General features: G+C 40.2%; 2 protein-coding genes, 1 non-coding gene and 1 pseudogene across 3 annotated transcripts; 2 read left to right on the forward strand and 2 right to left on the reverse strand.

The window, feature by feature from the left end:
- LOC146888931 (elongation factor Tu, mitochondrial-like) lies at positions 1-3,333 on the forward strand (annotated as a pseudogene).
- Positions 3,334-6,259: 2,926 nt separating this feature from the next.
- On the reverse strand, positions 6,260-6,850 carry LOC146888932 (uncharacterized). The gene has a single exon (XM_085666777.1). It carries the CDS (start codon positions 6,848-6,850, stop codon positions 6,260-6,262), a length of 591 nt encoding a protein of 196 aa, XP_085522903.1.
- Positions 6,851-13,053: 6,203 nt separating this feature from the next.
- Positions 13,054-16,198, reverse strand: LOC146888933 (uncharacterized). Its single transcript, XM_085666781.1, has 6 exons — positions 15,965-16,198; positions 15,004-15,862; positions 14,049-14,793; positions 13,879-13,943; positions 13,268-13,563; positions 13,054-13,102 (listed from the first exon to the last, which is right to left on the reverse strand). The coding sequence occupies exons 1-6, from the start codon at positions 16,066-16,068 to the stop codon at positions 13,054-13,056; spliced, it is 2,118 nt and encodes a 705-aa protein (XP_085522907.1). The 5' UTR covers positions 16,069-16,198.
- Positions 15,358-15,466, forward strand: LOC146888934 (small nucleolar RNA R71). The gene has a single exon (XR_014984861.1). It is a non-coding gene; the product is annotated as a small nucleolar RNA R71 (small nucleolar RNA).
- Positions 16,199-26,904: the final 10,706 nt, after the last annotated feature.

The raw sequence follows: 26,904 nt of genomic DNA on the forward strand, positions 1-26,904 counted from the left end.
ATGGCCACTCTTCTTCTCAGACACTCCTCTTCCACTTCTCGCCGCCTCTTCCCCTTAGCCTCTCAAATCCACTCTTCCGTATCTTATTCTCCTCTCTCTACTCCCAGTGACTCCACCTCCACCTCCTTCTATTCTTTCAATTCCAATCCATGGTGGAGATCCATGGCAACTTTCACCAGAACGTAACACTCTCGCTTTCTCTTTTTCGTCGCAAAATTTAAAATATACAAGTAACAGTAATCGTTATTAGTATGTCTTTTACTTGTTTTGTTCATCTTATTGTTTGACTTTGCAGGAAGCCTCACGTTAATGTCGGAACTATTGGACACGTGGATCATGGGAAGACCACACTAACTGCGGCAATCACCAAGGTCTTGATTCACTCTTTGTTTAAATGTGTGTTGAGGTGGATGTTTTGGTGTTTATTACTCAATTAGGTTTGATCAGGTGCTTGCAGATGAAGGGAAGGCTAAGGCTGTGGCCTTTGATGAAATTGGCAAGGCTCCTGAAGAGAAGAAGAGAGGAATCACCATTGCAACGGTATGGAATCGCACTCTTTTGGTCTTGCAATCGATTATGTTGTTTTCTGTTGATATGTATGCTTGCTCTATATTTCGGTTTTCAGGCTCATGTGGAGTATGAGACTGCAAAACGACATTATGCGCATGTGGACTGCCCTGGACACGCGGATTATGTTAAAGTAAGCTTTCGAATTTGGTTTAGTTTCTCTAAGAATTTTTTTTTTATTGGAGTTATCAATTGCCTAACGGAAGCTGGGTGGCTAAGTTGTGGCGAACAAATTTAAGCAATTTTACCTTGTATAATAGTTAATTGTGGAATTTAGCATATTTTGGTGCTTGTGTAGCCTGACTTTCTTTTCAAAATGAGATGGAAAATTTATGCTAGGAATTTGGAAGTAGATTAGTTTGTAACAAAATATATTTTATAGGTATTGATTACACTGTATATTGGCAACAGCTGCATTTGTCAGATTCCTATTTTCCATGAATGCTGGTGGGTTTAGCATTCCAGCTTGCCTTGATGTACTTACTAGATGGTTTATCTAATGGTTTTATTTAGTTTAAATAACAAATTAATTCTTGTTCACTGTATGCTTTATAATTGTCTGTTTTTTTTTTCAGAATATGATTACGGGAGCTGCCCAGATGGATGGTGGTATACTTGTTGTATCTGCACCTGATGGACCAATGCCTCAAACCAAGGAGCACATTCTTCTTGCTCGCCAAGTAGGTATTCTACTGATGTGGTTTGTATATATATACCTAGAACGTCTACACCTTTCTCCTTACTTCTAGATTGACATATTTTATCGTTAAATGTATTATGTAGGTTGGTGTGCCATCTCTTGTTTGCTTTCTAAATAAAGTTGATGCTGTTGATGATCCAAAGTTGTTAGAGCTTGTAGAAATGGAGTTACGTGGTAGGGTGTTTCTCTAAGGCTTCTCTTCTCTTGTCCATGCTCAGAAAATGAATAAACCTGCTTAAGTTTCTGTAATCTTTGTGTTTGCTAAAATGTGTTTTTATGATAATGTTTTTTGCAGAGCTACTAAGCTTCCACAAGTTCCCTGGGGATGAAATCCCGATCATTAGAGGTTCAGCGTTGTCTACTTTACAGGGTACAAATGACGAGATTGGAAGACAGGCCATTCTAAAATTAATGGATGTTGTAGATGCATACATTCCTGACCCTGTTCGCCAACTTGACAAGCCCTTCCTATGCCAATTGAAGATGTGTTCTCAATTCAGGTAAAAGGACCTGAACTTTATTTTTTGGGTTAATTTTTGAAGAAAGCAGATTCATTGAAGTAAAGATGGCCTCAGTTATAAAATTGTTACAATTTGTAATGTAAGTCTTGTGTTTTTATCATGTTCTATCACTTTCCATCTGCTCCAGTATAAACACCGTTTAGGTAACGACACGGTTTAAGAAGTACTATTTATTACTATTCTGTTTACGTTAAAATTGCTTTAAATTCCTTATATGCTCCTTCAGTTCACTCAAACTACAGCAATTATTGATGTGCTTAACATCATAAGCAGATGGGATTATGAACACTGGAGCATATGTGGAATAGATGTTTATAATACCGGTCATCTTTGTAACTGTGGTCACTTTAACAAATTCTTTCTTGTTCTTCTAAATCTCTAGTTAGGTGAAGGATAAAATTTCAAAATCTTAAATTTCAAATTCTTAATTCGGTCTAGGGTTTTTGAAGAATAAAAAAGGAAAGGAGGTAGCATTTGTTACGGCCTTGCTCTTTGTAATGATATGACGCAGTGGTAATTTAAATCTTAACATAGTGCTTTAAAAACTGTTGTCTCATATAATTGTTTTTTTTTCCTTAAAGAGAATATCAAAATTTCTATTTTCAACACTTAGTTCTCTCAAAATCTGCATTTGTTTCATTACATATATTGGATTGTATGGACATAAATAAATATGGGGGCAATGGTTTCCATCATTTCAGCTGCTTTATATTTTTCATTTGTGATGAAGGGACGTGGAACAGTTGCCACTGGCCGTGTTGAACAAGGCGTCATTAAAGTCGGTGAAGAAGTAGAGGTGTTGGGTCTAATGCAGGTATGTATGTTCATTGAGTCATTTCCTATATATAGCTGCCCTCTGATCCTTCCTGTTAATAAACTGATATTAATTATTCTTTCAATAAAAACACTACAGATTAATCAGAAACCTTTCATTAAAGACAAAACATCAATGTATATTAATTTCTTACAAACAAAAAATAAACCAGTCGAAATTATTCCCCCCAAATAAACATTTCACATTTACTGTGCTTGAAATAGAAAAAAATGTAAAGTATAATAATGCTTCCATGGCTTAGGATCTTATTTTCATGCAGTATATATAACAGAATATTGGATGGACCCACATGTCAAATCACTCTCTTTGAGGTTCCCTGGTTTATCAATGGTCACCGTCTGTTGAAGGAACCATGCTTCCTCATGCTTGATGTACTTCTCAACTTCTTCTTCGAACTCTTGATAAAATTCGAAAACTGGTCGTTTAGGTTATCCCTAGCATTAGCCTCGTCGTCATCTCGTAGTGGTACAGGTGTAACGTTGCTCTGCTCCCGACCGATGTGGGACACGGTTCTAAGTTTACCCTTGGCACGTCGAATGAAACTGTTGAAAGTTTCATCGTTATCAAGTGAGGTGTTATCTGAGTTCGCCGCACGACCATGTTGTCCCTTCCAAGCGCGTGTGGTCTCTACTGCTGGATTAGCAGCACGCCACCTCATCCTTGGATCATATCCAGCTTCACTTGAAGCAACTCTTGTTGCCTTTCCATGAACCTTTGAACATGATGAGTTCCTGTTCCATGATGCAGGTTGGTTAGAAAAGTGTTCGATGCAAGGTATATGGTTTCTCGACAAACTTGGTTAAGCTCAAATGATTATAAGTTGAGTTGGTGTAACTTGTTTTATAGTGTGTTATGAGGGTGTAAATGGAAGATTATGAACTAAAATAAGAAAGAAATAGTGACATGTTTTGAATAGGTATGTGTATGAGGACTAATTGTTTTTCGTAGGAGCTATCCAGTTAAGATTCTGAACAGCGATTAAGAAGAGCTTTTTCTAATTTTCCACAGAATATAATGGTGTCAAACTCCAAAACAACGAAGTACTGATGTATATACAGTAACATTGAACCATGGCAAAAGTTGACGGCTTAGTCCTAATCTTCTCAAGGAAATAAAATAAAAGGAAGAGATTTTCTTTAAGTACTTGATAATTCTATGGTTAGTATTGTATACTGCTGTTTTAATTATCTCTTATTATCATAATAAAAAGCAAAAAAAATAAACATAAACATTTATCTCTTTCATCAAAAATCAGTATCTTCCTCTCCCACCCTCACAAACATGAGAGTTTTCCATGGAGCAGCTAGATGGTATCAGATTCCAAGAGGACCCTTATTCAGAATTGGCGAAATAAACAAAAGTTTCAGTTGCAGCTTGCAAGAATCACGTCATTCCCATATATATAAGATGCTTATGGGGTTATGGGTAATTATTATTCGTGTGTCTTTATGTGGAAATTAAACAACTCATCGCACTTGTTGAATTTTAAATTACGATCAGAGAGCCAGAATGTAAGTGGCTCCTACCATACCAAACATTAAAACGAATATGCTTCTGGAATTTTATTTTTGCATGTTCATGGTGTAGTGTATCAACCGTAGTTAAATTTATCTCAATCTAACGTTGCTGGTTGAGTATTGCTTCCACATTTATCTTAGTTAATAGATAGTTTAATGTTGTCATGTTCTTTCACAAAAGACAGAAAGAGAGGGGGGGAAAGCGAGTCCAAGTCATGCAGCTCGAAAGAAACAAAGTTCTAATTTTCAACTCACGCCAAAGATTTCTTCTTTCTTATACCATTTACTCTTCCCGGTTCCACCGCTGATTTATGTCACTACCACCATCTTTTAGAAAACAAACCATTATGTACCAAACTTGACACTTCTAGAACCAGTTATTTTGACTCAAATTCAAAATACTGGACCAGCTTTTATGATTCTCGTAAGTGTTTTTTTAAGGTGGGACGGTTGTTATTAGAGAGAACTTTGACTACACTAAGGTTCGAAACTACTTTATTACACCTAACAATCACATGCAAGAACTTATCTGCTTTTTCATAATGGTAATGGGGTTTTGAATTTACCACCATTAATAAAAGACTTGAAAATTAGTTCACTATGTAACCAAGTAGAGTTAACAATAAACTATACTTTGAAATGGCGTATTTTAGAGACTAGAAGAAAAAAAATTTCTTGCGAATGTTACTGTATTATAGTTAATGGGCTCCCTATATTTAGAGAAGTAATATTTTTTTTTTATTTTATTATTATATTAAATTTATAATTTTAGAATTTATAATTAGTTGGTCATTTAATAAATTATTAAAGAATATATTATGTTTAAAGTATTACTTCTCTGAATAATTATTTTATTCATTTGATTTATTATTAAACTGATTTACCGTAAAAATAAAAATATATTTCAACTCTAACCTTTAATATCTAATAAATTATTATTTTAGTTCTTAAATACTATTATTAGTTTTTTAAATTTAAAATCTTCATACAAATCTCTAAAATGCTCGAATTCTATATTGAATCGATTTAACCCACGATATGTATTTCTAAAGATTATTTTTAAAATTATTTGATTTTTAAAATAAATAGATAATTATTTCTTTTAATGTGTGTCCTTATACACATATGTTGTCTATTGTAATATTTATCTATTATAATATAACAACCCTGCAGAAGAGTGATACAAAATATCATGAGACGGACCTTCAAAGATAATGCATCAGAATTAATATACAAAATATGAACTCTTCTTTGATTGTTTTCAGGTTTAGCTGTTGAGTCAGGACATCATAAGACGGGGCTGGAGGGCCACTGCAAGGTGACAAGATGAAACTGTCACAGCAAAGAATGGTCCATCTTGTAAGGGAAAGAGATTGTAAGAAGATTTGTTGCAGCTGCAGTTGAAGGGATTATATTTTGGCATTTTTTAGCTTAGTTCAAATACTACCAAATATATTCCAGTGATAAACAAGTGAAAGTAGTGATGCATACCTTTAGTCCCTCATTGAAAAGCCATTAAAAAAAAGCAGTCTTAAACGTTGACAATAAAGCAGCATAATAATGTCTCAATGGTTTCAACTTTCAAGTACCACCTAAGATTTACTAATGCAACCCACGTTCTTCTTGATTTTTTCTCTCTTAATAGTAGAAGGTGGAAGGGAGTAAAAGGAAACTCGATATCAATCCTACTTACGCACATACAAATTTGACTAATCAAATTAACTTACATAATTCACAACATCGAAACAGTCTAATTAATGCTCAGCGATTTAAAAGCTAAACAAGGGTGCTGGAAGATGAATACAGGCTAATTTTACAATTCAACGTTGGAGCATATCCCAGTTGGGGAACAAGTCAACAAGATCAAGAAAAGTATACTCTGCATACCTCTTTAAAGGAGCAGTCAAAGTGGATTGCTTATTTTCGTGTGGATCTTCCAAGGTTCTTATGACCACCAAATTACCATGGGAAAGAAAGATGCATAATCAATAAACAGATACAATAAACGAGCCATCTTCATTACTACAATGAGACATTCCATGGTTATGCACAACACTATCTAAATAATTTCAGTATTAGAACCCTGTGGAAGAGTGAAAAAACAGAATTGAAGGTATGGTTATGCCTCCAGATAATGACCCTTGTATGCTACTAATAACTCCTCTGCATTTTCTCTGAACTGTGATATATACTTGTCCAAGAACATCTCCTCAGACAAGCACAACACATGAATATAACTGGGGACTTTCTTGCAGAGATTTTTTGATTTCAACAGTTGGAAGACTTTATATCGAGGAAGCACGCGATCCTCCATGTTGTACATTAAAATCTTAGGCTGGTGAATAAGGACTGACTTGGGCAGCATAACTGTATGCAAGAAGAATTTCATTCCAACTTTCAACTTCTTCTCTGATGTTCTAAACAAAGTCGGAGTTCTCTTGAACATTTGCAGGCCCTCATCCTTCGAAAAACCAAAACAATTAATTAGTTTCAACTTTCTCTCAAATGTTTTATCGCTCAAACAACTTAATGTATGAATTGCATGGACAAGCATTCTTGAATTTTCACGGAAACCCAAGTCTACAGCTCGAGAAACATTGTTTTCAATAGTAGACCGCTGTGCAACGAAAAGCCTTGGATGAAGTTTGAGTAGCAATGAAAGATGAGTCCCAAGAATGCCACAACTCTCCAAGAAGATGACATTCTCCATAATTCTTTTGTACTTTGGGAGTATCCAACCACATCTGTGCAAAACAAGAATAAAATCTTTCTGGTCGTAGACAATTTTCCTAATAGCTTCAATTGAGGGGACCAATGTTTTCTTCAAGCTATGAGTCAAAATGGAGGGATTCTTTGAAATGAAGCTGCATCACTCGTAACCCTGGAATCCAGACATCTGAAAGAGCTGAATTTTGGATCTCAAGATTTTCTCAACGTTTGTAAACAGTATCTGGGGTCTTTTGACGAATCAGGAAGAGAATCTGGCTTTGCGAAAAGCGTATTTGTTTGAAGAAAATGAGCACTGATAAGGGGTTTTGAGGGAATCTGCACCCTGAAACACGTTTGGAGACATAAAGGGATTGGGTTCTGGAGAACTGCAAGTCGGAATTCAGGTAATCAATTATTGAAGTGGTTTCGTTGAAGTGTAGGCAGCAGCTTTTGGTTGAGAAAGAGAGGAAGAATGTCATAGACTGATAAGAGAATTGATTGAAAAGAGAAGATGAAACAGCATGGTGTGACTTGAGAGACTGCATTAGTTCTGTGATCGTAGATGAATGAATGCTTTGTTTAGAATCAACCAAAAAACAACGTATTTTTTAGGTTGTCTATTTCGAATTTGAAGTCACCAAACGTTGGCAGCCCTAATCAAGATAATCCCCAAATCTGATTCTCAAGGGTTTCAAAGAACCCTAAATCCCCAATTTCTTTAACCTTTCGTCTCTCGCTTGGATTTCAAACCCTTCTTCTTCATTGAGCATGGCCAAATCACGATGAAGAAGACTGAACCCTTTCTTGAAGTTGCGTTCTCGTCGACGGTGGGTTGCTGATAGAGGCCGTACCCCACCAAATTAAAACATATTAAATGCAGTACATGAAAGTGAACCAAGTCGTCTCCCAACGACCAATATTTTCATTCAAAGCCAATTTTCCAGATGAACACAACAATAAAACACATGGGGGAGGGGGGTTGGCAGACAAATTCAGAATGCTAATCAATAGATTAATTTAAATGCTACAGTGACTAAAACCGTATTGACATCCCTGATTCAAACGCAATTTCACTTATCATAGGCCACCAAATTAACACCAACCCTGCCTTGTCTCAATCCACTAGATAATAATTCACTAAGCGAAAATTACAATCTAGCTTCATTATGCAATTAAGTAATGCACACATCCTTAAATTCGTGACAGCCAAGCTACATACATTAAGCATGAACGTATCTTAAACAAAACACATGCAATTACTCTGTAAATTAAGCATTGACAGATTCACCACATGCATTCCACGAATTCAGAACAAAAACATGGCAGATTTCACAAAACAAGCACAACCTCAAAGCTTCATTGCATTTTTCATCAAGGAGTCAATACACGAATTTAGCTAGACATGGAAATGAGTAATTAAACACTTCAAAACTGAAATCACAAAAATCAGAACCAAGAACCAAGAACCAAGAACCCTTCAAATCTGAAAACGCAATTTAAGAGCAAAAATTGAGATTTCAAAGCTTAAATGGAATGCAAAACAGTGTTATCATATATAAATGCGAAAACCCCATGAATGGATATTGTTCCAAGTCAATAAAATCCACAAACCGAACTGCCCAACCAAGAAAACGAATTCCAAACGTAAAACCCTCAATGGGTGCTGTCAAATATGCATAAAAACGGTAAAAATGAGCCAAAAACGTGAAAAACCGCAAGGGGGACGTCCATGGAAGCTTGGAGAACGAAAATGGAGATTTTGAAGAGAGGTTGAAGATGAATGAGCGGCTGCCTTCTTCTCATGCAGACCTAATTCGTGGTCATATCACCCATGCCACTCAGAATTACAAAACTGCCATTATAAGCCGCAGAATTACAAAAATGCCACTATGGGCCTCAAATATTGACCCATTGACTTTGCTGACGTGGAAATGACATGGAAATGATGTGGCAATGATGTGGAAAGTTTCTTCAACTAAATATTAATGTCCAAGCTCCAAAATTGCGTCACCCAAATACCTAAAAATAATTAAAAACAAAAATTAGGCCAAATAATGTGAAATTAGTCCAAATTCGGAACAATGGCCCAATAAAGCCCAACAGATGAAAAACACTCTAATGATGAACAATTAAGCACTAATCAACTGTCTAATGGGTGCACAAAGGCTAGTGGAATAGAAGAAAATAATGACTCATCAAAATCGACCACACTTACCCTTTTGCACTCCTGGGCAAAATTAAAGAGTAAAGCAAAGCAAGGACATCACAAACATAACAAGGGAGACAAAAAGACACAAGACAAACAGACACATGACAAACGGACTCGACACAGACAAATGGAAACACATCTAACACAGAAGGATTCAAAGCTGCAAGGTATCCGTGAACATCATCCAAGCAGTTCAAAACATGTCAAGTACTCAGTTCAGCTTAAGGAGAGAATTGAAAGCAACATAACCTCACGAAATATGCACTGTATCACTCAAATCTCTAGGCTACTGTTTACTCTCAAAGCACCCTTGAAAAACAAACATCAAACAGACTTGGCAAGCCTCTAGAACGAACAACCAAACCAGAAACACATGCAGGTCAAGATCAGAAGGACTTTTCAAGGTTGTAATGGGGCTGAGGACAAGGTGTGGAACATATGGATAAGTAGCTAAGCAACCAAGGAAATAGAGGAGCAGTGGGTAATAAGTCTCAATCAATCATGAAAGTAATCCCAAACACCAACACTTCCAACTTCGGTTCTCACACAATGCTCAAATCCAAACTCCTTTTTATTTCTTTTCTTTATTCTCTTTTCTTTTCTTTTTCTTTCTTCTTTTTTCTATACAGAGAACATGCAGAGAAACAACAATTTTGAAATCCCACTTTGGTGTACAAATGAGCAATTCCAAGAACCAACAACAAGTGCGCGCACAACCACACTTGTTGTGCGCGACCACACTTAATTGAGCACCCATTCCCAAAACAATTCCAAAGCTCCAAAATTTCCTAAGGTAGGAATAATCATGGTTTTTCAGGCTAAGGGCTTGTAATGAGCTGTAAAACAATGAAAGGGTATGCAGGCTCAAAAAGGGGTATCAACGGAAACAGTTCAAGGTAGGCTCATCTGGTTGTAGGCTCACAGAACAAAATTGCCTAAATCATATCCCAACATGCATGTGAATCAGAAAGGCATTTAGAAAGAGTCAAGCCAAGGCCACTGTGCAAGCATTCAAGAGGCATATATCACACAATCAAAGAACAGAGAGTGGCTCAAATTCTTACACAGGGTAAACTAATTCCAAAAGCAAGTTGACATGCAAAGACAAAGCAAGGATAACAGTTCACAGAATAACCAACAACTCATCCTCCAAGAGTGAAATGAGTGTTCCAAACAGAAAGCAAAAACATAACACACTAACTAACACTAATTAACAAAAATGAAACAAACAAACGGAAACAACAACAGACGGACAGACCTGGACAAGTGCAATAAAAGTAAAGAAGAAGGAGAAAGAAAAGGAAAGAAAACTCCCTGAATCATGGTGAAATAGCAGTGGGGTCAAGCAGGGAAGTTTCCTCCACAACAGTATCCACCAAGGCAGGATTGCTGAGGAATTGCTTAAGACGATGCCCATTCACTTTGAAGCTCTTATCTGTGGACTGGCTTTTGATTTCAACTGCACCATAAGGATAAACATTAGTGACAACAAAAGGACCAATCCACTTTGATCTCAACTTACCCCCCATGAGTCCAAGTCTGGAGTTATACAGTAAAACTTGCTGACCAATAACAAACTCCTTTCTAGCAATGGAGCTATCATGGAATCTCTTGGTCTTCTCCTTGTAGAACATAGAGTTCTGATATGCCTCCAAACGGATCTCATCCAACTCGTTCAACTGCAGCTTCCTTTCCTCCCCAGCTTGATCAAGAGAGAAGTTGCATGACTTGACAGCCCAGTAGGCTCGATGCTCTATCTCCACTGGAAGGTGGCATGGCTTACCAAAGACAACCCGATAAGGAGACATCCCTATAGGTGCCTTGTAAGCAGTCCTGTGAGCCCATAGAGCATCCTCAAGTCTATTGCTCCAATCCTTCCTGTTGGGCTGCACAATCTTCTCCAAGATCCTCTTGATTTCTCTATTTGAGATCTTGGCTTGCCCATTAGTTTAGGGGTGATATGGTGTAGAAAGTTTTTGCACAACCCCGTACTTTTGAAGCAAAACCCCCAAGGATCTGTTGCAAAAATGGGTGCCTTGGTCACTAACAATAGCTCGAGGAACTCCAAACCTGCAAAATATGTGAGACCTAACAAAGTCCACAACAACTCGAGCATCATTAGTTCTAGTGGGTTTGGCTTCCACCCATTTTGAAACATAATCAACAGCAAGCAAGATGTAAGTGAAACCAAAAGAGACAGGGAAAGGGCCCATGAAATCTATACCCCAGACGTCAAACACCTCACAAAATAGCATGGGTTGTTGAGGCATATGTTGTCTCCAAGAAATGGCTCCTCCTGCTCGTTGGCATTCCTCACACGTGCTACATATCCTCCACGCATCCTTGAAGATTGTGGGCCAATAAAATCCACAATCTAGCACCTTGCGAGGTGTCCTTTGTGTGCCAAGGTGACCACCAGGTGCAGATGAATGACAAAATTTGAGGACCGAGTCAATCTCATGGTCCGGAATGCATATCCTGGTAACCTGATCATTGCACATTTTCCACAGATAGGGGTCATACCAAATGTAATACCTAGCATCGCTCTTGAGTTTATCACATTGAGCTCTGGATGCTAGGGGAGGAAAAACAGAAGCAGCAAGATAATTAACAATGTTAGCAAACCAAGGTGAGGAAGAAGTAGAGAGTGTCAACAAACTTTCATCGGGAAAGTCATCCTGGATCGATGTAGCAGCATCATCAGTAGACCTCTCAATCCTGCTTAGGTGGTCTGCAACCAGGTTTTGTGCTCCGCTCCTATCACGGATCTCCAAATCAAATTCTTGGAGCCAGAGCATCCATCTTATCAGTCGAGGTTTTGATTCTGCCTTCTTCAACAGGTACTTAAGAGCTGCATGGTCAGTAAACACAACAACAGGAGAACCAAGCAGATAAGATCGAAACTTTTCAAGTGCAAAAACTACCGCAAGGAGCTCTTTTTCTGTTGTGGTATAGTTTGCTTGGGCAACATCTAATGTCCTGGAGGCGTAGTAGATTACCCTCGGCTGCTTATCAATCCTTTGAGCTAGAACAGCCCCTAATGCATAGTTGGATGCATCACACATAAGCTCAAATGGGGCTGTCCAGTCGGGCGCCTGAATGATTGGAGTTGTGGTCAAGGCCTTCTTGAGGCAATCAAAAGCCTCTTTGCATCCTTCATCAAAGATGAAGTCAACATCTTTTTGCAGTAGGTTAGACAGTGGGAGGGCCTTCTTACTGAAGTCTTGAATGAAGCGCCTGTAAAACCCTGCATGGCCAAGAAAAGAACGAACCTCTCGCACAAAAGAGGGGTAAGGCAATTGTGAAATAATTGAGATCTTGGCAGGGTCAACTTCAATGCCCTTTTTTGAAATTATATGCCCCAATACTATGCCTTGTTCTACCATGAAATGACATTTCTCAAAATTGAGAACAAGGTTAGATTGGATGCACCTGTTTAAAACTCTGTCCAAACTATCCAAACATGCATCAAATGAGGACCCATATACAGTAAAGTCGTCCATAAACACCTCTATGCATTTTTCAAGAAAATCACTAAAAATGCTAAGCATGCACCGCTGGAATGTGCCAGGGGCATTGCATAGGCCAAACGGCATCCTCCTATAGGCAAAAGTGCCAAAGGGGCAGGTGAATGTGGTTTTTTCTTGGTCCTCAGGTGCAATGCAAATTTGAAAATAACCAGAAAACCCATCAAGAAAGCAATAATGGGACTTACCTGCCAAGCGCTCAAGCATCTGATCAATAAAAGGCAGGGGGAAGTGGTCTTTTCTGGTTTCTTGATTTAGCCTTCTGTAGTCAATGCAAACCCTCCAACTGTTTTGCACTCTTGTTGGAATTAGCTCCTCTTTTTCGTTCTTGACTACAGTGAGGCCAGTCTTCTTTGGAACAACATGGATGGGGCTAACCCACTGACTGTCAGAAATGGGGTAGATGATCCCAGCTTGTAGAAGCTTGGTCACCTCCTTCTTTACAACATCCGAGATGACAGGGTTGAGTCACCTCTGTGGCTGTCTCACTGGCTTTGCTCCATCTTCCAACAATATCCTGTGCATGCATGTTGATGGGCTAATACTAGGGATGTCAGCCAATGTCCATCCAATTGCCTTCTTATGCTTCTTAAGAACTTGCAACAACCTCTGCTCTTGTTCAGCAGTGAGGGAGGTGGAAATGATGACAGGCAGTTTGTCCTCCTCCTCTAAGTAGACATACTTGAGGTTGTCTGGTAGTGGTTTCAACTCTGGAGTACTGGATGCTGGCTGAATATCAGGAACCAGAGGGGGGGGAGAAATGGGTTCCACAACCTGTACCTGAGCATAACAATCAGATGCGTATGTACTTCCTGCAACATGGTTAGTGCAACCTGATTGTATAACATCAAAGTCAATAGGTACAACATCCAGAGAGTGAAACTCAGTAGATTCAACATTATCCACATCATATTCAGCATCATTAGGATCAGAATTAGAATCAGAATCAGAATCATCAATGCATGCAAATTCAGACAACTCAGACACAAATGAATGTTTAAATGCATGCAAAGAGTGGAAATCAGAGATCAATCCATCAACAGCATCATCAATAATATCCACGTGAAAAACAGAATGATCCTCAGAAGGATGTTTCATGGCATCCATAATGTTGAATCGCACAACAATATCATCAAACTCCATGGACAAAGTACCTGCATGGACATCAATTTTGGTTCGTGCAGTTTTCAAAAATGGTCTGCCTAAAATGATTGGTGCAGAACCATGTGAAAATCCCTCTTCCATATCAAGAATGTAAAAATCAGCAGGGAAAATCAATTCACCAACACGAACCAAAACATCATCAACCAAACCTGCGGGGTGGGCAACACTTATATTTGCCAACTGAATCACCACACCTGTAGGTTGTAAGGGTCCAAGAGAAAGAGATTTAAAAATAGATAGAGGCATTACATTTATTGAAGCACCAAGATCAAGCATTACATTTTCAAATTTATTGTTACCTATGATGCAAGGTACACAAAATGTACTTGGGTCCTTGCACTTCTCAGGAATCTGAGGAACAGATTTACCTATCAATGCTGACACGTTTCTGCCCATGCTGATCTTTTCGTTTCCTTTTAGCCTCCTTTTGTGCGTGCATAGCTCCTTCAAGAACTTTGCATATCTGGGAATTTTTTTTATGGCATCCAACAGAGGTATGTTCACCTCCACCTTCCTAAAAGTTTCCAAGATCTCCCTGTCAACCTCTTCCATCTTTTTGCTTGGAATGGCTCTTGAAGGGAAAGGAAGAGGTATGGAAGGTGCAGCAGTAGAGGTGGAAGGTGTAGAAGTCGCACCAGATGTGGAAGGACCAGCTGCATGAGCATCACGCTTTCTCTGAAGTTTGGCAGGGTCGGCTTCCTTTGGAGGTGTAGGCTCAGGAGTGGGAACTTCAATGTTCTTCCCAGATGTTAATGTAATGGCACTCACATTCCTCAGATTTTCCACCGTCTGTGATGGAAGCTTGTCAGAATTCTGAGCCTGTGCCTGGTTTAGCTGAGTGGCCATCTGCCCCATTTGATTTGTCAAACTCTGGATTGAGGCCCTAGTCTCCTGCTGAAATTGCATATTTTGAAGGGTCATCATCCTGACTAACTCCTCCAATGAAGTAGAAGAAGAAGGTGCAGGTGCTATAGCAGGAGCTGGTGTGGGTAGATGTGGAACAGGAGCAGCTTGTGGTGCAGGTGCAACTCTTTGTTGTGGAGGGGGTTGCACATTTTGAAATTGTTGGGGCTGCTGGTTACCCTGGTTTCCCCATCTCAAATTAGGGTGATTCCTCCATCCTGGATTATATCTGTTTGTTGAAAAATCATGGTTCTGTTGTTGATGTTGGGGCCTATTGTTGAAAATATTTGCTGCATAGGCCTGAGGCGTATCCACTGGTGTAGAAGAAGAAGCAGCAGCAGCAGCCTGTTGTTGCAACGCTGGGCAAGAGTCTGTAAAGTGATCAACAGATGTACAAAGGCCACAAACTCTTGCAGCTGGAGCTCTCTGATTGGAAGCAAGTTGATTGACAAGTGAGGTAAGAGCATCAATCTTACTTTCCAACTTCTTTGTGTACTCGGCTGCCCCTACATCATGTACACCTCTAACAACTATGGCATCACTCCTTGTGCCAAATTGTTGAGAATTTGAAGCCATGTTTTCTATCAGTTGCCTGGCTGCAGCTGGGGTTATGTTACCAAGGGCACCACCACTTGCGGCATCAATCATATTTCGATCCATGTGGTGCAAGCCTTCATGAAAATACTGCAGAAGGAGATGTTCAGAAATCTGATGGTGTGGACAGCTTGAACAGAGATTCTTGAACCTCTCCCAGTACTCATAAAGGGTCTCCCCAGATTGCTGCTTGATGCCAGAAATCTCCTTCCGTATGGCTGTTGTCCTTGAAGCAGGAAAGAACTTGGCAAGGAACAATCTCTTAAGGTCATCCCAGCTTGTGATGGACCTGGGTGCTAGGTAGTACAGCCAGTCTTTCGCATTACCCTCCAAAGAATGAGGGAAAGCCTTCAAGTATACATGGTCCTCTTGTACATCTGCAGGCTTCATGGTGGAACAGACGACATGAAACTGCTTCAAGTGTTTGCACGGGTCCTCACCTGCAAGACCATGAAACTTTGGCAACAAGTGTATTAAACCAGTTTTCAGCACATATGGAACCTCCTCCTTAGGGTATTGTATGCATAAATTATCATAAGTGAACTCTGGTGCAGTGAGCTCACTCATGGTTCTCTCATGATGTGGAGGAGGTGGAGGAGGTTGAGCCATGTTATCAGTATGAAAATGCTCAGAATAAACAGTATGCTCAGAATGCAAGGAATGAGGAGTGTCAGGAATGTGATGAGAATCAGAAGAATCAGGAAAAGTCACTGAATATTCAGCATGCAAAGATGGATTCCTAAGATGCCTACTTCCTCTGTGGAATGTCCTATCAATTTCAGGGTCAAATGGTTGTAATTCACTTGGGTTTCCCCTAGTCATGCACCAAAAAGCACTAATTGTAGTGATATTGGCATAACAAAGGGTATAACTACAAGTATACTCAAACGACCTTCAAATGACTTGAAAATTGGTAGGATATTCCTTTGAGTGGTCAAACAGAAGCACAAAAAAAATCAGATCAAAACTCAAAGCACAAGTATTTTTAACAATTTTTCAAAAGTAAGAAAAATGAAGAAAAATCACAAAAAACATTGCTGAAATGTAGAAAATGGCATTTTCTGGAGAATCTGATTTTGCAAACCGGCAGAGCCGGTTATGACAAGGTAGGAAATCAAATTCTACCCCAAATCCATATAAAATAATAGTGATTCTGATAACCAGAGCAAAAGTTATGGTCCTTTGAAGTTTCACTTAAAATCAGTCCAAATTTTTTTTGAATCTCTTAACTCAGACTATACCAATTGCTCTAGCTATTTTTCCTATCAAGTTCAACGTCTTAGAAGTGGGGAAAAAAAAATTCAAGTTAAAACAAGCTCCGTAGCTACCAAAACAAAAATCCAGAAGTTAAATGCCAGATTCGGACACTATTCAAACACTATTCACTACTACAAATGACACTATTCGCGGGGGTCTGTCTGGTCTGGTCTTTTGCAGGTACCGTGGTGGCTGTCGCATTGGCGCAATCGACATCGATTTCTGTCACGGTGGCCTGCGGTTCTGTTTGGAACGGAGGTGGAGAATTCTCGCAATGTAGGTGTGTTTGCGTCTGGTTTCGCGTCTTCTCCAGGCAGCTGTTTTCGTCGCAGGTGGCTGCGTGGTGGCCGGCGCCGCAGTGATGGGGATTTCGCGTCAGAAAGTGCCCTCGTCGTCGATCTGATTCGCAGTGGTTCTGCAACGCGTGGCTTCGTCAACGTGTGGTGGTTCATCGTGGCAGCCTGGTTTCGCGAGACATCTGCTGGCTCTGGTTTCGTCGCAGCGGAGGTGGCTCGCAACACCGATCTGGTTGTGTTCGCGTAGGTGGCTCGCGACGGCGGCGATCTGGTTCGGGACGGCGGCTTCGCAAGCGGCAATTTGATTTTCCAGGCCCTTTTTTTGGCCGTCAATGGCTGTGGTTTGCTCTAAAGTGTGCCGGCAGAGATTCCGTTTAGGGGTTAGTTCATGCGCGTGGGAGAAGATAAAAACCTGATAACTAGAGCAAAAGTTATGGTCCTTTGAAGTTTCACTTAAAATCAGTCCAAAATTTTTTTGAATCTCTTAACTCAGACCATACCAATTGCTCTAGCTATTTTTCCTATCAAGTTCAACGTCTTAGAAGTGGGGAAAAAAATTTCAAGTTAAAACAAGCTCCGTAGCTAGCAAAACAAAAATCCAGAAGTTAAATGCCAGATTCGGACACTATTCAAACACTATTCACTACTACAAATGACACTATTCATGCGCGCCGCGACACTATTCACTACACTAAACTGAAACACACAGGAATGGAAACAGACACTGAACTTAACACAACATTAACATCACAATGAACATATACCAACTCAACCACACTTGAACTACACACACACCAAAACACAGAACACAAACACACTGAAAATTTTAGTTTGAACGAAACGATTGGTCCCCGACAACGGCGCCAAATTTGATAGAGGCCGTACCCCACCAAATTAAAACATATTAAATGCAGTACATGAAAGTGAACCAAGTCGTCTCCCAACGACCAATATTTTCATTCAAAGCCAATTTTCCAGATGAACACAACAATAAAACACAGGGGGGAGGGGGGTTGGCAGACAGATTCAGAATGCTAATCAATAGATTAATTTAAATGCTACAGTGACTAAAACCGTATTGACATCCCTGATTCAAACGCAATTTCACTTATCATAGGCCACCAAATTAACACCAACCCTGCCTTGTCTCAATCCACTAGATAATAATACACTAAGCGAAAATTACAATCTAGCTTCATTATGCAATTAAGCAATGCACACATCCTTAAATTCGTGACAGCCAAGCTACATACATTAAGCATGAACGTATCTTAAACAAAACACATGCAATTACTCTGTAAATTAAGCATTGACAGATTCACCACATGCATTCCACGAATTCAGAACAAAAACATGGCAGATTTCACAAAACAAGCACAACCTCAAAGCTTCATTGCATTTTTCATCAAAGAGCCAATACACGAATTTAGCTAGACATGGAAATGAGTAATTAAACACTTCAAAACTGAAATCACAAAAATCAGAACCAAGAACCAAGAACCAAGAACCCTTCAAATCTGAAAACGCAATTTAAGTGCAAAAATTGAGATTTCAAAGCTTAAATGGAATGCAAAACAGTGTTATCATATATAAATGCGAAAACCCCATGAATGGGTATTGTTCCAAGTCAATAAAATCCACAAACCGAACTGCCCAACCAAGAAAACGAATTCCAAACGTAAAACCCTCAATGGGTGCTGTCAAATATGCATAAAAACGGTAAAAATGAGCCAAAAACGTGAAAAACCGCAAGGGGGACGTCCATGGAAGCTTGGAGAACGAAAATGGAGGTTTTGAAGAGAGGTTGAAGATGAATGAGCGGCTGCCTTCTTCTCATGCAGACCTAATTCGTGGTCATATCACCCATGCCACTCAGAATTACAAAACTGCCATTATAAGCCGCAGAATTACAAAAATGCCACTATGGGCCTCAAATGTTGACCCATTGACTTTGCTGACGTGGAAATGACATGGAAATGATGTGGCAATGATGTGGAAAGTTTCTTCAACTAAATATTAATGTCCAAGCTCCAAAATTGCTTCACCCAAATACCTAAAAATAATTAAAAACAAAAATTAGGCCAAATAATGTGAAATTAGTCCAAATTCGGAACAGTGGCCCAAGAAAGCCCAACAGATGAAAAACACTCTAATGATGAACAATTAAGCATTAATCAACTGTCTAATGGGTACACAAAGGCTAGTGGAATAGAAGAAAATAATGACTCATCAGTTGCTTCGCGGGGGTCTGTCTGGTCTGGTTTTTTGCAGGTACCGTGGTGGCTGTCGCATTGGCGCAATCGACATCGATTTCTGTCACGGTGGCCTGCGGTTCTGTTTGGAACGGAGGTGGAGGATTCTCGCAATGTAGGTGTGTTTGCGTCTGGTTTCGCGTCTTCTCCAGGTAGCTTTTTTCGTCGCAGGTGGCTGCGTGGTGGCCGGCGCCGCAGTGATGGGGATTTCGCGTCAGAAAGTGCCCTCGTCGTCGATCTGATTCGCAGTGGTTCTGCAACGCGTGGCTTCGTCAACGTGTGGTGGTTCGTCGTGGCAGCCTGGTTTCGCGAGACATCTGCTGGCTCTGGTTTCGTCGCAGTGGAGGTGGCTCGCAACACCGATCTGGTTGTGTTCGCGTAGGTGGCTCGCGATGGCGGCGATCTGGTTCGGGACGGCGGCTTCGCAAGCGGAAATTTGATTTTCCAGGCCCTTTTTTTAACCGTCAATGGCTGTGGTTTGCTCTAAAGTGTGCCGGCAGAGATTCTGTTTAGGGGTTAGTTCATGCGCGTGGGAGAAGATAAAAACCTGATAACCAGAGCAAAAGTTATGGTCCTTTGAAGTTTCACTTAAAATCAGTCCAAAATTTTTTTGAATCTCTTAACTCAGACCATACCAATTACTCTAGCTATTTTTCCTATCAAGTTCAACGTCTTAGAAGTGGGGAAAAAAAATTTCAAGTTAAAACAAGCTCCGTAGCTACCAAAACAAAAATCCAGAAGTTAAATGCCAGATTCAGACACTATTCAAACACTATTCATTACTACAAATGACACTATTCATGCGCGCCGCGACACTATTCACTACACTAAACAGAAACACACAGGAATGGAAACAGACACTGAACTTAACACAACATTAACATCACAATGAACATATACCAACTCAACCACACTGGAACTACACACACACCAAAACACAGAACACAAACACACTGAAAATTTTACTTTGAACGAAACGATTGGTCCCCGGCAACGGCGCCAAATTTGATAGAGGCCGTACCCCACCAAATTAAAACATATTAAATGCAGTACATGAAAGTGAACCAAGTCGTCTCCCAACGACCAATATTTTCATTCAAAGCCAATTTTCCAGATGAACACAACAATAAAACACAGGGGGGAGGGGGGTTGGCAGACAGATTCAAAATGCTAATCAATAGATTAATTTAAATGCTACAGTGACTAAAACCGTATTGACATCCCTGATTCAAACGCAATTTCACTTATCATAGGCCACCAAATTAACACCAACCCTGCCTTCTCTCAATCCACTAGATAATAATTCACTAAGCGAAAATTACAATCTAGCTTCATTATGCAATTAAGCAATGCACACATCCTTAAATTCGTGACAGCCAAGCTACTACATTAAGCATGAACGTATCTTAAACAAAACACATGCAATTACTCTGTAAATTAAGCATTGACAGATTCACCACATGCATTCCACGAATTCAGAACAAAAACATGGCAGATTTCACAAAACAAGCACAACCTCAAAGCTTCATTGCATTTTTCATCAAGGAGTCAATACACGAATTTAGCTAGACATGGAAATGAGTAATTAAACACTTCAAAACTGAAATCGCAAAAATCAGAACCAAGAACCAAGAACCAAGAACCCTTCAAATCTGAAAACGCAATTTAAGAGCAAAAATTGAGATTTCAAAGCTTAAATGGAATGCAAAACAGTGTTATCATATATAAATGCGAAAACCCCATGAATGGGTATTGTTCCAAGTCAATAAAATCCACAAACCGAACTGCCCAACCAAGAAAACGAATTCCAAACGTAAAACCCTCAATGGGTGCTGTCAAATATGCATAAAAACGGTAAAAATGAGCCAAAAACGTGAAAAACCGCAAGGGGGACGTCCATGGAAGCTTGGAGAATGAAAATGGAGGTTTTGAAGAGAGGTTGAAGATGAATGAGCGGCTGCCTTCTTCTCATGCAGACCTAATTCGTGGTCATATCACCCATGCCACTCAGAATTACAAAACTGCCATTATAAGCCGCAGAATTACAAAAATGCCACTATGGGCCTCAAATGTTGACCCATTGACTTTGCTGACGTGGAAATGACATGGAAATGATGTGGCAATGATGTGGAAAGTTTCTTCAACTAAATATTAATGTCCAAGCTCCAAAATTGCTTCACCCAAATACCTAAAAATAATTAAAAACAAAAATTAGGCCAAATAATGTGAAATTAGTCCAAATTCGGAACAGTGGCCCAATAAAGCCCAACAGATGAAAAACACTCTAATGATGAACAATTAAGCACTAATCAACTGTCTAATGGGTGCACAAAGGCTAGTGGAATAGAAGAAAATAATGACTCATCAGTTGCTTCGCGGGGGTCTGTCTGGTCTAGTTTTTTGCAGGTACCGTGGTGGCTGTCGCATTGGCGCAATCGACATCGATTTCTGTCACGGTGGCCTGCGGTTCTGTTTGGAACAGAGGTGGAGGATTCTCGCAATGTAGGTGTGTCCGCGTCTGGTTTCGCGTCTTCTCCAGGCAGCTTTTTTCGTCGCAGGTGGCTGCGTGGTGGTCGGCGCCGCAGTGATGGGGATTTCGCGTCAGAAAGTGCCCTCGTCGTCGATCTGATTCGCAGTGGTTCTGCAACGCGTGGCTTCGTCAATGTGTGGTGGTTCGTCGTGGCAGCCTCGTTTTGCGAGACATCTGCTGGCTCTGGTTTCGTCACAGCGGAGGGGGCTCGCAACATCGATCTGGTTGTGTTCGCGTAGGTGGCTAGCCACGGCGGCGATCTGGTTCGGGACGGCGGCTTCGCAAGCGGCAATTTGATTTTCCAGGCCCTTTTTTTGGCCATCAATGGCTGTGGTTTGCTCTAAAGTGTGCCGGCAGAGATTCCGTTTAGGGGTTAGTTCATGCGCGTGGGAGAAGATAAAAACCTGATAACCAGAGCAAAAGTTATGGTCCTTTGAAGTTTCACTTAAAATCAGTCCAAAATTTTTTTGAATCTCTTAACTCAGACCATACCAATTACTCTAGCTATTTTTCCTATCAAGTTCAACGTCTTAGAAGTGGGGAAAAAAATTTTCAAATTAAAACAAGCTCCGTAGCTACCAAAACAAAAATCCAGAAGTTAAATGCCAGATTCGGACACTATTCAAACACTATTCACTACTACAAATGACACTATTCATGCGCGCCGCGACACTATTTACTACACTAAACAGAAACACACAGGAATGGAAACAGACACTGAACTTAACACAACATTAACATCACAATGAACATATACCAACTCAACCACACTTGAACTACACACACACCAAAACACAGAACACAAACACACTGAAAATTTTACTTTGAACGAAACGATTGGTCCCCGGCAACGGCGCCAAATTTGATAGAGGCCGTACCCCACCAAATTAAAACATATTAAATGCAGTACATGAAAGTGAACCAAGTCGTCTCCCAACGACCAATATTTTCATTCAAAGCCAATTTTCCAGATGAACACAACAATAAAACACAGGGGGGAGGGGGGTTGCCAGACAGATTCAGTATGCTAATCAATAGATTAATTTAAATGCTACAGTGACTAAAACCGTATTGACATCCCTGATTCAAATGCAATTTCACTTATCATTGGCCACCAAATTAACACCAACCCTGCCTTGTCTCAATCCACTAGATAATAATTCACTAAGCGAAAATTACAATCTAGCTTCATTATGCAATTAAGCAATGCACACATCCTTAAATTCGTGACAGCCAAGCTACTACATTAAGCATGAACGTATCTTAAACAAAACACATGCAATTACTATGTAAATTAAGCATTGACAGATTCACCACATGCATTCCACGAATTCAGAACAAAAACATGGCAGATTTCACAAAACAAGCACAACCTCAAAGCTTCATTGCATTTTTCATCAACGAGTCAATACACGAATTTAGCTAGACATGGAAATGAGTAATTAAACACTTCAAAACTGAAATCACAAAAATCAGAACCAAGAACCAAGAACCAAGAACCCTTCAAATCTGAAAACGCAATTTAAGATCAAAAATTGAGATTTCAAAGCTTAAATGGAATGCAAAACAGTGTTATCATATATAAATGCGAAAACCCCATGAATGGGTATTGTTCCAAGTCAATAAAATCCACAAACCGAACTGCCCAACCAAGAAAACGAATTCCAAACGTAAAACCCTCAATGGGTGCTGTCAAATATGCATAAAAACGGTAAAAATGAGCCAAAAACGTGAAAAACCGTAAGGGGGACGTCCATGGAAGCTTGGAGAATGAAAATGGAGGTTTTGAAGAGAGGTTGAAGATGAATGAGCGGCTGCCTTCTTCTCATGCAGACCTAATTCGTGGTCATATCACCCATGCCACTAAGAATTACAAAACTGCCATTATAAGCCGCAGAATTACAAAAATGCCACTATGGGCCTCAAATGTTGACCCATTGACTTTGCTGACGTGGAAATGACATGGAAATAATGTGGCAATGATGTGGAAAGTTTCTTCAACTAAATATTAATGTCCAAGCTCCAAAATTGCTTCACCCAAATACCTAAAAGTAATTAAAAACAAAAATTAGGCCAAATAATGTGAAATTAGTCCAAATTCGGAACAGTGGCCCAATAAAGCCCAACAGATGAAAAACACTCTAATGATGAACAATTAAGCACTAATCAACTGTCTAATGGGTGCACAAAGGCTAGTGGAATAGAAGAAAATAATGACTCATCAGTTGCTTCGCGGGGGTCTGTCTGGTCTGGTTTTTTGCAGGTACCGTGGTGGCTGTCGCATTGGCGCAATCGACATCGATTTCTGTCACGGTGGCCTACGGTTCTGTTTGGAACGGAGGTGGAGGATTCTCGCAATGTAGGTGTGTTCGCGTCTGGTTTCGCGTCTTCTCCAGGCAGCTTTTTTCGTCGCAGGTGGCTGCGTGGTGGCCGGCGCCGCAGTGATTGGGATTTCGCGTCAGAAAGTGCCCTTGTCGTCGATCTGATTCGTAGTGGTTCTGCAACGCGTGGCTTCGTCAACGTGTGGTGGTTCGTCGTGGCAGCCTGGTTTCGCGAGACATCTGCTGGCTCTGGTTTCGTCGCAGCGGAGGTGGCTCGCAACACCGATCTAGTTGTGTTCGCGTAGGTGGCTCGCAACGGCGGCAATCTGGTTCGAGACGGCGGCTTCCCAAGCGGCAATTTGATTTTCCAGGCCCTTTTTTTGGCTGTCAATGGCTGTGGTTTGCTCTAAAGTGTGCCGGCAGAGATTCCGTTTAGGGGTTAGTTCATGCGCGTGGGAGAAGATAAAAACCTGATAACCAGAGCAAAAGTTATGGTCCTTTGAAGTTTCACTTAAAATTAGTCCAAATTTTTTTTGAATCTCTTAACTCAGACCATACCAATTGCTCTAGCTATTTTTCCTATCAAGTTCAACGTCTTAGAAGTGGGGAAAAAAAATTTCAAGTTAAAACAAGCTCCGTAGCTACCAAAACAAAAATCCAGAAGTTAAATGCCAGATTCGGACACTATTCAAACACTATTCACTACTACAAATGACACTATTCATGCGCGCCGCGACACTATTCACTACACTAAACAGAAACACACAGGAATGGAAACAGACACTGAACTTAACACAACATTAACATCACAATGAACATATACCAACTCAACCACACTTGAACTACACACACACCAAAACACAGAACACAAACACACTGAAAATTTTAGTTTGAACGAAACGATTGGTCCCCGGCAACGGCGCCAAATTTGATAGAGGCCGTACCCCACCAAATTAAAACATATTAAATGCAGTACATGAAAGTGAACCAAGTCGTCTCCCAACGACCAATATTTTCATTCAAAGCCAATTTTCCAGATGAACACAACAATAAAACACATGGGGGAGGGGGGTTGGCAGACAAATTCAGAATGCTAATCAATAGATTAATTTAAATGCTACAGTGACTAAAACCGTATTGACATCCCTGATTCAAACGCAATTTCACTTATCATAGGCCACCAAATTAACATCAACCCTGCCTTGTCTCAATCCACTAGATAATAATTCACTAAGCGAAAATTACAATCTAGCTTCATTATGCAATTAAGCAATGCACACATCCTTAAATTCGTGACAGCCAAGCTACATACATTAAGCATGAACGTATCTTAAACAAAACACATGCAATTACTCTGTAAATTAAGCATTGACAGATTCACCACATGCATTCCACGAATTCAGAACAAAAACATGGCAGATTTCACAAAACAAGCACAACCTCAAAGCTTCATTGCATTTTTCATCAAGGAGTCAATACACGAATTTAGCTAGACATGGAAATGAGTAATTAAACACTTCAAAACTGAAATCACAAAAATCAGAACCAAGAACCAAGAACCAAGAACCCTTCAAATCTGAAAACGCAATTTAAGATCAAAAATTGAGATTTCAAAGCTTAAATGGAATGCAAAACAGTGTTATCATATATAAATGCGAAAACCCCATGAATGGGTATTGTTCCAAGTCAATAAAATCCACAAACCGAACTGCCCAACCAAGAAAACGAATTCCAAACGTAAAACCCTCAATGGGTGCTGTCAAATATGCATAAAAACGGTAAAAATGAGCCAAAAACGTGAAAAACCGCAAGGGGGACGTCCATGGAAGCTTGGAGAATGAAAATGGAGGTTTTGAAGAGAGGTTGAAGATGAATGAGCGGCTGCCTTCTTCTCATGCAGACCTAATTCGTGGTCATATCACCCATGCCACTAAGAATTACAAAACTGCCATTATAAGCCGCAGAATTACAAAAATGCCACTATGGGCCTCAAATGTTGACCCATTGACTTTGCTGACGTGGAAATGACATGGAAATAATGTGGCAATGATGTGGAAAGTTTCTTCAACTAAATATTAATGTCCAAGCTCCAAAATTGCTTCACCCAAATACCTAAAAGTAATTAAAAACAAAAATTAGGCCAAATAATGTGAAATTAGTCCAAATTCGGAACAGTGGCCCAATAAAGCCCAACAGATGAAAAACACTCTAATGATGAACAATTAAGCACTAATCAACTGTCTAATGGGTGCACAAAGGCTAGTGGAATAGAAGAAAATAATGACTCATCAGTTGCTTCGCGGGGGTCTGTCTGGTCTGGTTTTTTGCAGGTACCGTGGTGGCTGTCGCATTGGCGCAATCGACATCGATTTCTGTCACGGTGGCCTACGGTTCTGTTTGGAACGGAGGTGGAGGATTCTCGCAATGTAGGTGTGTTCGCGTCTGGTTTCGCGTCTTCTCCAGGCAGCTTTTTTCGTCGCAGGTGGCTGCGTGGTGGCCGGCGCCGCAGTGATTGGGATTTCGCGTTAGAAAGTGCCCTTGTCGTCGATCTGATTCGTAGTGGTTCTGCAACGCGTGGCTTCGTCAACGTGTGGTGGTTCGTCGTGGCAGCCTGGTTTCGCGAGACATCTGCTGGCTCTGGTTTCGTCGCAGCGGAGGTGGCTCGCAACACCGATCTAGTTGTGTTCGCGTAGGTGGCTCGCAACGGCGGCAATCTGGTTCGAGACGGCGGCTTCCCAAGCGGCAATTTGATTTTCCAGGCCCTTTTTTTGGCTGTCAATGGCTGTGGTTTGCTCTAAAGTGTGCCGGCAGAGATTCCGTTTAGGGGTTAGTTCATGCGCGTGGGAGAAGATAAAAACCTGATAACCAGAGCAAAAGTTATGGTCCTTTGAAGTTTCACTTAAAATCAGTCCAAAATTTTTTTGAATCTCTTAACTCAGACCATACCAATTGCTCTAGCTATTTTTCCTATCAAGTTCAACGTCTTAGAAGTGGGGAAAAAA

This window comes from Vigna unguiculata, chromosome 1 (assembly GCF_037176805.1).
Source record: "Vigna unguiculata cultivar grain cowpea cultivar isolate G323 ecotype 2 chromosome 1, ASM3717680v1, whole genome shotgun sequence".
Classification (NCBI taxonomy): Eukaryota; Viridiplantae; Streptophyta; class Magnoliopsida; order Fabales; family Fabaceae; genus Vigna; species Vigna unguiculata.

What these genes read in the sequence shown, in the direction of transcription:
- LOC146888932 (XM_085666777.1), bottom strand. Translation starts at nt 6,850, where the DNA reads ATGGAGAATGTCATCTTCTTGGAGAGTTGTGGCATTCTTGGGACTCAT.
- LOC146888933 (XM_085666781.1), bottom strand. Translation starts at nt 16,068, where the DNA reads ATGACTAGGGGAAACCCAAGTGAATTACAACCATTTGACCCTGAAATT. An exon ending in ACTCTTGCCCAGCGTTGCAA is followed by an intron (nt 14,794 to 15,003) that starts CAACAGGCTGCT and finishes AATGTGCAACCC; the next exon opens with CCTCCACAACAAAGAGTTGC. An exon ending in TTGTGTACCTTGCATCATAG is followed by an intron (nt 13,944 to 14,048) that starts GTAACAATAAAT and finishes TACAACCTACAG; the next exon opens with GTGTGGTGATTCAGTTGGCA.